At 42.8% G+C, this 15,364-nt stretch overlaps 1 protein-coding gene across 1 annotated transcript; it reads right to left on the reverse strand.

Annotated features, from left to right (window-relative positions):
* Positions 1-6,116: 6,116 nt before the first annotated feature.
* Positions 6,117-15,111, reverse strand: eif4ea (eukaryotic translation initiation factor 4ea). Its single transcript, XM_048262895.1, has 7 exons — positions 14,831-15,111; positions 13,365-13,471; positions 12,966-13,061; positions 11,557-11,620; positions 9,110-9,223; positions 8,481-8,620; positions 6,117-7,386 (listed from the first exon to the last, which is right to left on the reverse strand). The coding sequence occupies exons 1-7, from the start codon at positions 14,846-14,848 to the stop codon at positions 7,272-7,274; spliced, it is 654 nt and encodes a 217-aa protein (XP_048118852.1). The 5' UTR covers positions 14,849-15,111; the 3' UTR covers positions 6,117-7,271.
* Positions 15,112-15,364: the final 253 nt, after the last annotated feature.

A 15,364-nucleotide genomic window follows, 5' to 3' on the forward strand; every position in this document is an offset into this window, starting at 1 on the left:
ATAAATACCTCAGCCATTATCTTCAGATATTTTTATTCCTTTCCATTAAAATGTTGGTCCTCAACAACAGAATAAAAATAAACAAATAAAGAGAATAGCCTACCATCTTAAAATTGCATGAATGCACCTCATTTATTGACTAAAAGAATCTCACAGCATGCAATCCCTTTAGTTCAATAACAGTTATGTGGTTGTGGACATGTAAATTAACTCCACACCTCCCCACCCTGCTCTGTACCCTCTGCTGTGGGGCAACCAACTGTTCCTCAGCCCCAGCCACACACACACACACACACACACACCAGTATCCTCTCTTTTCGTCTCCTTAGTTGTCATGTTTGATATGAAGACTCAGTTCCTCAGATTCGAAAAGTCTATTTCACCCCCTGGCAATTCCACACTGATGGGAGCTGGGGGACTTACTAAAACTTAAAGAGTATAGAGCTCTTATTCATGCCAATTATGCTTGATACTCTAGTGAAAACAGCTAAGAAGGTACAAAAATAGGTTAAGGCATCTCTGCACATTTCCTTGGTGTTACAACCTAGGTGGGAAATCTGAAATGGTCTGACATTGTTGATACAAAAATAAGATTTCATGACCTTAATCAGAATGCACACAACTGATATAAGTGATGTAAAGCTAACCCCTGTGGAGTCACCACATGTTCAGGTACACAGGTAAACCAGGCACATGCCTCATGCATGCAGAACATGCAGACAGGCACACACACACACACCCACACACATACACACACATACCCACACACACACACACACATACACACACACATACACAAGTATAAAGGCACATAAAGACATCTACAAATGTAGGCACAGGCATACACAAACAGATGCCCCCACACACACACATACCAATTTAAGTGACAGCTCTAATATAAGCGCTGCAAGGGTTTGACGATGCTGAATAAACACAGTGTTATATCATGCCGTATTTTTGTTTATTGTTCATTTCAAACGTGAGGCATCTCTCTGGAGGCAGCAGTGTGTGTGTGTGTGTGTGTGTGTGTGTGTGTGTGTGTGTGTGAGAGAAAGAGAGAGGGAGAGAGAAATCAATAGGAGAATAATGATGCGGGGCTACTCAAGCCCTGCGCTCCCTTTTGTATTCAGACCCATCCGTTAAAGACGCTGCCGTCTGCCTCCTCAGCTGATTATATTCATCCACCGCTTTCTTTGCTTGCTTGCTTTCTCTCTCTTTCTTTCTCTCTCCCTCTCTCTCTCTCTGTCTTTCTCTTGGCAGACAATTGTGCAATGTAGAGGGAGTAGCTCCTGGCCTCTGCTGTGCACCTCCATGTTGGTGAAAGAGACGGGGAGCAAGAGAGGGAGAGAGAGGGAGAGAGAGAGAGAGAGAGTGAACAGCCGAAGAGAAAGATACCGTCCTTGCATACAAAATCCTGCGCTCTCCCTAGCACAGACAATCCACACAAGTGTGCTGCAGACATAGACCCACACACGCACACACAATCCACAGAGAAATATACAGATACACATTCACACACATGCACAGTACACACAAAACTCTCTCGCTCACTCCTTAAAAATACAGACACAAATTCTCTCTCTCTCTCTCTCTCTCTCTCAAACACACACATTGACATACAAGATCTCTCCCTCCCTCCCTCCCGCTCCTCACTCACTCTATGAGAATCGCACAACACACACGCAGGCTCCCAACACAAACCACTTTTAGGGGTCTAATGAGTTGTTTAGCCACACGCAGCAGCCCCTGCATAATTATGGGGAAAGAGGAAATGTACTTACGCCCAGGGAAGATAAAGGGATTTGTAAGGGTATGTAAGTACAGCAGAGAAGTGCAGAAAAGCGATCAATAATTAATTTACTTTCAGCCGTCCCGGACAATTAACACGCTCTCTCTCCCCCCATTACCCTGCTAAAAGACCAGGTGGCCACTTTCATCCCTAATCTCACTGACCATTGTCACAATCGGGAATTACAGGCCCTGGAAATCAATAAGCCACAATGGAAGACACGCAATTAAATCCCATGCTCTCTGGCCACCATGGGGTAAACACCCCAGCTTGGGACGGAGGGCTGGGCTGAAACCTCCCGGAGCAGAACCCATTATTTGCGATGGGGCTTCAGTTGTAATGGAGGAGATGTCATGGTCACCATCGATCAAAATTAGGGGGAAGACGGGGGGTGGGGGGGGTTGTGTTGCTCTGTGTTCTGACAGGGAAGGGGGTTCTGGTGGCATTCAGGACAGTTTGGATTGTTTTATGCAAAGTAATTACACAACAAACACAAATACGATGACCAGGGCGAGTACGCTCTCCACCCCATTAGTCTCTACTGACCAGAACGACCTAGGCTCCTTTGATAACGAAGACACTGGAAAACTCACAGAAAACTGGATGAACACTGAACACTGGTGCCAAACATCTTCTTTTCAGAGCCGATTCTGATAACCCAAGAGACAGTCTTTCTGATATGAAGAATGTGAGTGTGATTAAGGACAGACATTAAGGCCAGAGGCTACTACCCCCATTACGCCTGCCTGTCTTTGGGACTTGGCTACACCCTTATAAGCACAACATTATAATGGCAGCTAGACTCCTACACTTAAACTACATGGGGTTGGTGCAATTGAAGACAGCTCACTGTAGAGAGAGGATTGGATATGAGAACCCTGCAGTGTCTTGGCTCAGAGTCAGAACATTTCCATCCAGCGCACGTGTGAGTATGTGTGTGTGTGTGTGTGTGAGAGAACTGTTGCGTGTCAGTGTCTGTTTGTTTGTTCCACTGGATGTCAATTTGAGTGTGTGTGACTTGTTTTTATATGTATGTGTGTCAGTGTGTGCCTTTCTGTGTGCATGTGTCAGTTTATGTGTGTGTGTGTGTCAGTTTATGTGTGCGTATATGTGTGTGTGTGTCAGTTCATCTCTGTGTGTGTGTGTAACAGTTTGTGTGTGTGTGTGTGGTCACGGTTGTCAGCGGGTGACAGGTGAGAGAGCTGGACCAAGGAGCTGAAGAGCTTAAGCCTGCCGTGGCCGGGCATCGAAAGCATTTCTCTCATCCCATTCTCCGCCTTATTCATTTTCCGGTCTCATCCTCCTTCTCCACCTCCTTCACTTCCTTCCTCCCTCCCTCCCTCCCTCCCAACCCTTTCTGACTCACTCCCCCTCCACCCACCCACACACACACTCCCCTCCACCTGCACAAAAGATGCTTTCAGCTGCGCCAATGACGCATTTTACAATTGGCCGCTCAGTGTCAGCTGGGGGGTGAGGTGGGAGGGGGTGGTGGTGCTGGGAGTGTGGCTTGGTTAAGCAGTCACCCGCGAGTTTCGGACGGCACGGCCAAGGCCAGAAAACTGGGTCAAGAAGCTCCAGTGCAGGTAGTGGAGGCGAGGGATGGGTGATGAGCGAGGCTTCAGGGGGAAATGAAGTGGGTTTCATACAGCGAGAGAAGGTGGAGGGGAGAGAGGGCGAGAGGAATGGAGGGGACCACTGTCTCTCTCTCTCTCTCTCCTTCTCTCTCTTTCCCTTGTAGCATTTTCCTCCACAGAAAAGGACGAAGCACTCATCATCATGCCACCGCTTAATTGCTGGGGATTTGTCTCAACTGATTTGTTCGTTCTTTCATTCGCTCTCCCCCTCGGTCTCTGTCTCTCTCTCTCTCTCTCTCTTTCTCACTTCTTTGAGTGCCACACAGACACACTTACCGCAGTGAAAATGTGTCAGGTAAATTTATTCTTCATGTGGAAGAGAGAGAGAGAGAGAGAGAGAGAAGTAGGAGCAAAAAGGAGAAAAATAAAAAGAGAGGGAAAGGTAGACAGATTGAAAAAGGGAGATGGGGAAGAGGAGAATAAGTTGAAAAACAGTTCTATGGGATTTGGATGTAAAGGAGCCATCCGTTCCCCCTCTCTCATATCCTACTCATTTATTCCGTCTATGATTGGCGACCTTTATTCCTCAGATGAAATAGCTCTCTCTTTCATCTTTCAGGCACATGACTACAATGGGGCGAGATCAAAGTGGAAGATCAAATGTTACTGGCTCCACGCATGTACTCCCCTTTACGCAAAAGTACACCTGGAAAACCTGTGTGTGCACCAATACAACAGCACTGGACAAACCCGTAATTGGGCCCTAGGAGAGAGAGAGAGAGAACAATAATATCTCATCCTCTTCAGGACAAGCTGAATTGAGATTACAGCACAATGTGTTCACCAGAGAGAAGGAGAAAGAGAGAGAGAGGGGGGAAGAGGACCAGAGAGACAAGAGTGAAGCTCGCCGAGAGTGTCAGACAGAAAAGAAAAAGAGCAACAACAACATTGGTAGAAAAGCTTCACAGGGTCGCTCCTCTCTCTTGGTGCCACTTGAGTATCGTACACCTGAAAGTTGACAGTTGCCAGAGGCATTGTAGAGAAAGTGGAGAGGAGGGGGGGTGGGGGCACAGGAAGGAGAAAGACACAGCTGCTATTTACAGATATCTGCCTCCCCAGTGTAATTCCTATGGAGTCTGCCGGATCAGAGTCCAAAAGCTAGAGGGGGAACTGAGTCAACGCAAAAGCAGTGCACGGTGCACAGAGCTCTGACGCTGCCAGACCTGGAGTTATGCTGCCCTCTAGTGGAGGAAATCCAGGCCTGTTTCTGGTAATGAAGCCATCATCCAGGGAGATTTTCTGATGAGGATTACGCTCAAGGATTAGGTGTGAAAGTATGTGCTATCCACACAATTTCAGTAGGCTACTGCACGGTAGCTTTACATTACATCGAACAGTTGAGGAACCATCATTGAAAGGTATAAGAATAAACTCTATAGTGTCGGTCAAAGCGGTCATGATCTAATCAATACAAATGTATTTTTTGGAGTATCCATAGTATTTTTTGAAATTGTAGTATGAAAATCTACTAAAACGCGTGTGGTGAGCAGGCCCCAGTGATCAGTCTCAGTCATGGGGATTATAGTTTTTAGTCCAAATCAATGAGGGTAATCAAACAGAATTTAATAGTAATTGTAGTCTATGTTGGACCCATGTTGACGATCAAAGCATTGTCAGTGCAGCGTTCTTGCTCCCTTTTGGGTGGAAATGTTCATTGATCAGAGGCTCAAACTCTGGTTTCATTTTGGAGAAGCATGAAAAAGAAAAATATTGATCCTTGCAAGCTTGGCTCAGTTTAATGGTTTCTTAGAGATTAAAGGAGTTCTATGGAAGTATACATATTAAATATTACATAGCCTCTCTGAATTCTAAGATGTAAGCCTTTTGTTTTCATATAAAACACTAAAACATTGTTTTACATTAAATAAGGTTGAAAAGACTGTTTAGGTGTACAGTTCCTTACAAAAGATTCAACGACCTTAAAAAGTCTTTACCATTTTAATTTATTTATCTGTCTGCAAAAATCAATAATGAAAACTAAAAAAAAACTGAAATAATTTAAACAAAACAAATAAAAGCATTCAAACCCTTTTTTGCCCATTTTGATTTCCGCAGATACGTAACCATTCCACCTTACTACATGTGACAGGCTTCAGTGTAGGCCTGATATACTACAACATAGGTTTAAGTGTACAGTTCCTTACAAAGGTATTTGGGAAAATATGTGCAAGTATCTATCTAGCCTGATGTGAATTTCCCGACCTCAAATTTTGTGGGCAGGGTGAGCAAGTATCATTGTAAAGCAGAAAATGGTGGTGACTTTCAAGGGGTTTAATTGTTTTGCAAGCCAACGTACACTTTCCCTGTATACCTCTGCCTTTTGGTATCAGTGGCATAAATGGTGTTTTGATTTGATCTTTACAAACATGTTATAAAACAAGAATAGTCTATAAGTTGGGTATGGGTATGTTGGACCATTCAGTTCCAATGGCGCTTGGCATTATGAGAGCATGGGCAACAGCTTGGAGTTCGTGAGAATCTTACATATAACCAGATGCTGCCCCTAGTGCCCAGGAAAATCCATTACAATCCATTACCAGTACTACATCATCAACTTCATATCTGCAGTCATAAAAGGTCCCCACAAACACTGTAAACAACAGTGGGTCAAAGATGCAAAGACTAGTATAGAATGAGAGTTGGGCCGGAAGATGGAGTGTGTCAGGAAAAAATATACACACACAAATAACTACCACTGTACAAATTTATTTACATTCAAAGTTTTGTACATGTCAACAGGAGCTGGGCCGAGGGGGTGTTCAGTCTCCACCCCAACCCAATAGGCTTCCACACGCACACACACACACACACACACACACACACACACACAGCTGGGAATGTAAACAACAAACTAAACCCAACAGAGATACAACAAAAATAAAAACAAAACAAAACAAAACAAAACAAACAAACATATTACACAAAATGTACAGGTTTAGAGAGTCAAAATGACTCATGAACTGAAATGCTGAGAGCTTGAAATGACCCTGCAGGCAAGTAAAAAAAATGCAGGGACCACTGCATCTTAACTAATCTAAATTAAGAAAATAAAACCAAGGAGAAAGTCAGCCATAGTCCCAGCAGCCAAGAAAAAGAAAATAACTTAAAGGCTTAATTCAAAGTCAAACGCACACTCGTTAAGAGTAAAGGCCCCCAACAAAGCACAATACTGAAGCATGATTATGTTCATACTAGAGAGGAAAGAGCACCATACTCTGTTTACTTATGACATACATTGTCAACAACTCTGATGTTGTTGTGATACTGTACAGTTTGGCCTGCCGTTTGAATCATACGCTCTCATACTGTAAAAAACAGATGTGGGGGTGTAAAGTTTCCCTGTAGTGCATTCAGGACTATGCACATTAGGTTCTAAGAGCATTCAGACAGCCGTTCATACATACAACAGTCGGCATAGCTACTACCCTTTCCTTGTCCTGCTTCAGACTTTTGTTCTCATCTTAATTCTCTCAAATACATCTATTTATTTTGTCCAAATGTAATGCTGATAAGTGTGGTGTGACATTATTTCTCATTATTAATATTATTATTGTTGCTGCCTATTTCATCTAGTCTCACCTTTGTTAACCTTTGGTTTATGCTCAGGGCATACAAAGTCACTGTTTCTGTTTAAACACTATGGCAATGTAACTGAGACACACACACACACACACACACACACACACACATTTTCTGTCTGTGTTCACACACGAGTATACGCATGAGTACACACACACGCGCGCACACACACACGCACACAGGCACGAATGATCTATTCAATTGAAAGTGAAAAATGCTTCAAGATCAGAACCCAAAAGGCCCTGGCATGGCAGGACAGATGCTCCTCAGACGACAAACTTGTTTTTGGTGGTGGAGCCGCTCTTGGTGGCTGTGTCTGCGTGGGACTGGTACCCAATGATGACTTTGGCAGGGACCCCCAGCCTCTCCTTATATACACTCCTGAGGGGGGAAACAGGGAGGGAAAGGTCACTGACCATCACAGAGATACTAATCATCCAAACAAGCACTGCAAAAACCTGTGTATACATCACCGGTGTATATATCAACATTTTAACATGCTTTATTCCACTGCTTGGTTGAATTTCCCATTGTCCTACGTAATTTAGAACGACCATTAACCGTATGTTATCTGCACACCTATGAAGTAGATCCATTTTTTGGCCGTATCACACTTGTATATTAATTCGCCGAACTCGTTGTGAAGTTTAAATGAACGGTCACGTTGCATCCAAGCTGTAAAATGCAGACGTTCAAAAAAATGGCAACATTGTAGCATATGACGGAGGTGGCTTTTAGCTAGATGGATGACAGCAGGCTAAGTAAAATAGCGATGTTTCAAAACTAAAGTTCATCAGAATCTTGGGATACGCCCGTCTGACAACGGGAGAGATAGAACTAACGACTGGCCTTTGGCCGTAGCAACCATCCATTTAGAACTAGTAACGGCAGTTTGTCCTGCAAGTTGAGAAATTAGTTGATATGTGTCGGAAGAAACTAGTTCTACAAACAAGACAGTTTTAGCGATTAAAACGTTTAAATTGTAACAGGAAATTGAACACAACGCAAGTGGCAACAGTGGAATAAGCGGGATAATGGGCTCCACGGTGGTCAGTTCACAGAAATTAATGCACTACGAGGTCCGCTTCGCGTCGGGGCCGTTTTACAACCTCGACCGTGCATTAACTTCTGTGAACAGACCACCGTGTCGTCCATTATCCCTTACTTAGTAGACTTGGCCACTAGACTTAACTCACTGTATGGGACTACATGTTGTACTGAAAAGGAGTCACATTTTCTTATGTGTTTTATATATAGGCTTCGGGCTACACCATGATTGGGTATGTAGGCTACATGGTCAGATTTTTTTTTTTTTTTTTTTTTTTTGACAGATTTTAGGAATGCTAAAGTTTTAGGGGAAACACAACAACCACCAGCAACATTATGCAGGATGTTAAGATATCTTTTTTTTTTACATCTGTGGTCAACAATGGTCTGATGAACCAGACCCTCTGTCCTCATCAGACTGAACTTACCCTATGTGTGTCACTGCTTCTTTATTCTCATAGTCTGTCGTCCAGATCGCAATCTTGTCTCCTTTTGTTCTGATATTGACCACTGCTCCACATACATCTTCGCTGTGGTCATCAAAGGCCTCGCCGACCAGGCACAGGAGCTGATGAGGGACACACAGAGCAAACGAAGTCAGCCATGAACATCCCTGTCTGGTCTTAGACAACTATCTTCCAGTTCAATGCTTATCATTTCAGTTTCACCTCAAGACCTGAGATACTGCCATGAGCCTTGTACTGCACCAGCCTGTGTTCCACTCCAAGTGTGTGAGTGTGAGCGTGTGAGTGAGTGAATGGATAGAAAGAAGTGAGAGAAAAAGAGAAGGGGTTGAAGGTATGTAAATATAAAGAACCCATTCATGCCTCCTTATAGTCACATGTGAGTGAAAGGAGTGTGTGTTTGTGTGTGTGTGTTGTGCATATGTAGGTTAAACCAATACTGACTGCGTTCCAAAATGAGTATGTTGCATTCGTATTAGACTCATGTGTCATACATGAGGGTGAAGAGTAGGCGTCTGTGTGTGTGTGTGTGTGTGTGTGTGTGTGTGTGTGTGTGTGTGCGTGTGTCTGCATGAGTGTGCGTCACCGCTCACCGTCTCCAGCCAGAAGCGGTCCAGGTCTTGGCGTCGCTGCTGTTTGGACAGAGTGATGAGCCAGCGGCCACCACGCTTGTTTTGCTCGTCCTCCCACATGGGCTCAATGCCATCCTGCACGCAGGGTCAAAGGTCAGGTGACCTCAGGCTCAGGTCACAGCTTTGATTCTACATACGTCTTCTGAATGCAATTTTGACCACAAGAAGTGGAGGCACAGGTCTCTCAGTCTCCACTCCTTTAGACCTGATCTTGCCCAGAACTGCCCAGAGGCAGTGGCTAAGAAAACAGACTTGCCTAGAAGCACTTTCATTATGGACCCTTTCAACAATAAAAACAAAAACAATGCTTTAACGTTCTATTTGGGCCCCAATCTACTTCCTCTGCATTAAGATAACATATGGAATGTTAAAACGGAAGTCTTGTGGGGCCAACTATGATGCTGATAATGGAACTCTCTTGAAAGGGTCCATAGTCTGCTGAACACCCTCCAGGGTCATTCCACGTCAGTTCAACCAGGGCCCACGCACTTAGGCCTCAAAAAATTCTGAAAAAATTACCAGGTGTACCTATGTTACCCAGGAGACACACTGTAAAATTACTCTTATGTAAGATCAATACTTTCCAAGATACAGCCAGTTTTACAGGGGGAGGGGGGTGTCGATTTTGTCCAGCCTCTTTTTTTTTGTCAAAGTTCACAAGCCCACAGCGCAAGAACTAAACCAAGTAGGAGGCTCAAATTTTGCATGCTGGTACATAAATAGGAATAGTATGTAGCAAAATCGTCACGTTTGATCTGGATAATCCTGCATGGTCATAGCTGTCCCTCAAAGTTGATACAAATTTTATTGGAGTTTTTGGCTGGGCTCTGTTTAAGCCTTCAGAAGACATATTTGTACTCAACATAGGCTCTTGATTTATTTTCCTTACTGAGATAAGTAGAAACACTCACAAAAAATAATGAACAGAAAATAAATCCCTTCAGGGTCTGAACAGCAGACCTCACAAGTCTGAAAAATCATTTTGGTTATCATTTTCAGAGCACCCAAACACCTTGTGGGAATATACAAAGATTTTTTAAATGTTTTTCCTTATTCTCCATGATCCCTTCTTTTTGAAAACACCAATTTGACTTGTCTTATGCAAATCTTTCTTTTTTATTTTCCACCCTGAACATGAGCAAAATGCCCCATTGACATCAATATGTTTTATATAGAGTCACCACACTGCCACCTGTGGTTGTATAGAGTAACCTGTAGTAGCTCTATACAAAACATATTGATGTCAATGGTGCATTTTGTCTTCCAGTCTTTTCCTGGAGCAGTGCTACCCTTCCCCGTGTGTCCACACAGAGCCCTCGCTGTGTCCATAAAGACTACTCCTTTACTCAGTGTGTGAGTAATAAAACTGTTTTCAGATGTGGAAAATATGGAAATGCACAACAAACAAAAACAGGCAGTGATGCCTAGCGCCCCCGCCCCCCCAACTCATATTAGGCAATAATCCTTTATCATCATAAACATTCTTTAAACACAAAAGCCATTTTTCAAAAGAGGCATACAATAAATAATTGGGAGACTATAAAAAATTAGGTTTTTGTTTTTTTCTTTTCCTGAGAGCAGAGGCTTGCTGCCTTTATGACGACCTCCTTTATGACAGTGTGCCAGCTGGATTCTCAAAAGCGGCTTGGCACTGTGACCGTGCAGTTGCTTAGAAACCTTTTTCAGTCCTAAAAACGGTCACATCACTAACCTCACATGTTGTTACTACGGCAACAATGCCATACAGCCAGGGTTCATATGGTGCAAGATAAGCATGTTAGTTTATTATTAGCCTATAGCAAAAATGTCTGCCTTTAATTGACAGCTGATTGGTTTAAACTGTGACATGTTCCACATGACATCAGCGTTGCCTTGCTTACTTAGCAGGGGTTGCATTGACCTCTGGCTAGGTCAGAAACCTAAAACCTGACCTTCAGTTGGGCTTTAAAAGTCTTGCATGTGGTATGCCCCAAAAACAGATACACACAAACAGAAAATCCATGGGCAGGCAGAAACAAGACATTTTGGTAATTTTGTCGCAATATTAAAGGTTAAGTGAGAAAACAAATTAAGTCTTAAGAGGGCGGGGGAAAACTACAGAAATAGAACATGACCACACATGTCTTCTGTGTGCCTGATGCTGAATGTGACAATATTAGATAACACCTGCTGTGTGTACCATTGAATCCTGTCGTTTTTACACAATTCCACCTTATTCAATGGTCATGGACTGATTTAATTTAGGCCAACACATGTCACCAAGATTACCATGAGATAACATACTCCCCCTTGCCTGTGTGACACAGGCTCAAACCCTGCTGGCCACTGGATTGTCCAATCCACTCTACTCTGGCACGTTATGTTTCTGTTCTGCGGAAAACGTTCATTGCCCACGTAATCACTCTTACCTTAAAGAGGGAGTAGTCGCAGCCGGACATCAGGTTGCTTGACAGCTGAATGTGATTATAAAGGCTGAAAAGAGACACAAGGGCAGAGCTGTCAGTCCAATGCCACTGCCAGTGACTCAGAAAGCAAGTGTTAATCAGCTTATTGTAATGTCCCTCAGACACAGCCGAAATGAAAGACGCACAGTTGAACTACATGTGTTACCATGGATACAGTTGCACAGAAGAAACCGCAAACACCTGAGGGAAAACATTTAAGGCACATTATAGTTTACAAGGCCATCAAGTGAAAATATGGCATAGTGGGAAGTTGTCTAATAGAACCATAAGCAGAGCGGAGAGACATACTTCTGACACACGCTGCAGCACACATGGTGGAACAACCAACACGACTAGAATGGCAGCAATCAGACCTGGCAACATTGCAGACTGAACCAAGTGCAAATCGTGTGGAACAGAGGTTCCCAACTTAAAGCTGCCAAGGCCCAGTTTCAAATCTTCTGCAGCCCACCTAACAACAATTACAGTGAGTGCAGCCTGTTAAAGAGCACTCTCAACACCCTAAGCTTATGAATGGACAGTAATGGGAACTGGATAACTCCGCAACCTCCTGTAGCCTCGCCTTTGGTCCCTTAATGATATATTACAAAAGGAGATATTAATAATGACAAGTCAGCTGAAACCTGCCACTCATTCTCTATCTCACTCGTGTGTGCTCAAGATGCCCAATTAAGTGCAGTAAGTAACAAGTTCGAGTTAGATCTGCTGCATGGTGGAGATTGAGAGGACTGAAAAAGTATCATCCTTGCATGTAAAATGGTTAGTGCTTTTTGACATTGTAAATGTTCTTGAGGAAGAGTGAAAAACAGTTTGCAGTTACTCCTATTTATTAGGGTCTACATTTTGCCCCTCTGTCCCTTGGTGCCCTACACATAGTGCATGATGCTCGTGGTGGTAGCGGCAGCACTGATTTTAAACTCTTTAAACGTTTCCAAAATAATTTTGATGGCAGATAACCTCATAGGCAGATCACCTTTTGATGGCACATAACAACCCCCATATTATATCAGAGTTATGTTCATAATTTGTTGCAAAAGACGCATATAGTTTATTATTGCGCTTATCAACTGTAGGGGGAACCCGAGAGCAAATCTTCTTTAGTGCTGCTTTAATAAAGGAATTTAGGCTACCTCTCACGGTCCACCTACAATGTCTTGGCGGCCCACACATTCGTAAACACTGGTGTGGAAAATAGGACTAAGAGGTTAATTCACTGAGCTTCTGTAAGGGTCTGAACACATTTACATTTCAAAACAGGAGGTGATGGATATGGTAGTACCCTGGGGAAACCTTAATGAAAATTATGTAAATAAGAGCTTGCAGTTTAGACACGTCACAAGCCCTAAACTTACGCCCAGAAATCTTCCACTGTGTCAAACTTTGAGATGAGACGCAGGTTGGCTTGCCACGTTTTGCTTTTGTCATTTTTGAAGAACCAAAGAGCCCATCTGTTGGGGAAATAAAACACTTATATCAAGTGACGTACTAAATTTACTCAAAAACACTCAAGGGTAAACAAAAAATTGTCTTGAGGATGAGAGAGAGAGAGCGAGAGAGAGAGAGAGAGAGAGAGAGAGAGAGAGAGAGAGAGAGAGAGAGAGAGAGAGAGAAGAGAAGAGAAGGAGAGAGAGAGAGAGAGAGAGAGAGAGAGAGAGAGAGAGAGAGATAGATAGAGAGAGAGAGAGAGAGAGAGAGAGAAAGAGACATTCTACATTCAAATGAGATATTAGGGTGAAGGAGAGGTACATTACTTGTTCTGTAGGGGATGCTTGATGTAATCTTCAGGACTCAGAACAACTTCTTGTCCAGTAGCTTCACTTTTCTCTTCCTCAGAATTTGAAGGATTGGAAATGGGTTCCTGTGAAAAGGATCATGCTAGTTAAAGTGTACTTCCCCCATGAGTAATTAATGTGTGTCTCTCTCATGCAGTGAGCATGTCTATTTGCATAAGAGATATGGTACACATCACGACTCATCTGATCTGACATAACACATGGGCAGTGTGATCTTCTGTGCTAGCATTCGATTTCATGAATCAGCCCCACTAACAGAGGCAGGCAATACTGTGCAACCTGTTCCCACGGCATAAAATCTCAGACGGAGTGATACAACTAGTGGGTAGGAGTAGCTAGTAGCTGTTACCATTTGGTGCACAAACCCTGAGCAGTTTTTGCTAACGTTATGCCATGCCTGCTGCATCAAGACTCCAAGAGCAGTCTGAATTACCTTAATGATCGACTGTTTAATAAAACGATGCTAGTTTCACGGCGTTTTCGTGCGATGTCAGTGTCTTACAAAAGGATAAACCAGTGAATGTATCTAGGTTGAGTGTCCTTAAATTACAATATTGAACAATGTGTGCCCATGCCTAGTCCATAATTTGCAGTGACGCTTCACCAAATGTGTCAATCAAAAATGTGGTCGTTTACATTAGTGTATGTCCAATTGAAAGGTAACTTACCCTAAAGACACTTACATGTTAGGTTAAACTAATCGGATAACATTTAATGTTAACGTTGTCTAATTGAGGAAAGAACGTCAATGTTACCAGTAACTTAACGTTAACGTTAATTTACAGGAACAGAAATAGATTTGCAAAACTGTACGTTTCAAATTATGCCGCGTTGACCTGCTTTGAGCCAACCGTGAGTTAAACTTACTATCGATAACATAAGTTAGCTATTGTAACTCCAAAACAAAAATATTCAATCGAACTACCAAACTTAGTTAACGCAATAGCTAGCGATCACTGACAACATGACACATTTGTTGACATACACAAGGAACAGACTAGCACGCACGCTAGCTAGCTAGTAGGCGTTACGTTACTTACCAAACTGTTCTCCTGAATTCTAAAACATGAATTAAAATGTTGACATGAATAGCCAAATACATACCAGGCTAGGCTCAGATAAACAACTCTTCCACTGAAATTATGTTCTAGACCTGACCCAAAACTACTCTTGCTACACTAGCTAACATTACTGTCAGCTTTCCATAACGTTACTACGAATGATGACTGCCCATAGTCCAAACCAACGAAGAGCTGAATTACGCCTTCCAAGAAAGTATTCACATTCAAGCCATTCCTGTTTTCCACAACTATCTAGCGAGGATATATTGATGGCTGTGGTCATTCCCCACATGTTATAACAGAAAACCACACGAGATTTCTAAATAATCTTCTAAAATTTCCCAAGGTAAGACATTTACTCACCGGTTCCGCAGTCGCCATCTTCTAGAAATCTGCGTGCAAGTAGCCTACTGTGGTGTGAAAATAAAAGCTGATTGGATGAGGGGTCTTGGATTGGACTGTGCCTTTCAACGTGACAAACCCAACTTTGGCAGTGAAAGTCGATTGTACTTTTTCTCTCCAATTTGCGAGACCAACCGCTAGTAGCGCAAGTGTGGCCCACGGGCCAGAGCCGTATCTGCCACGGACTCAAAAAAAGGGCTGACTAATTAGTCCAGTCATTTTAAGCCAAAATAGGGGTAAACGTTGAACAAATTGCAACAGAAGAAAACTTAACTGATTTTGTATCCTCAATTTTCCCTTACTCAGGACATATTGAGGATACAAAATCAGTTAAGTTTTCTTCTGTTGCAATTTGTTCAACCTTTTTTCATAAAATTTTTCTTTCTTTTTTCTTTCTCAATAAAATATCTAATCTCTTTCTAAACCCAGTATTTACACTAAGAATTTAGCTGATTCAGCTAATTTGGACAATTAGTAGGCCTACACAGTAGCTTT

The sequence above is a fragment of the Alosa alosa genome, chromosome 14 (genome assembly GCF_017589495.1).
Source record: "Alosa alosa isolate M-15738 ecotype Scorff River chromosome 14, AALO_Geno_1.1, whole genome shotgun sequence".
Classification (NCBI taxonomy): Eukaryota; Metazoa; Chordata; class Actinopteri; order Clupeiformes; family Clupeidae; genus Alosa; species Alosa alosa.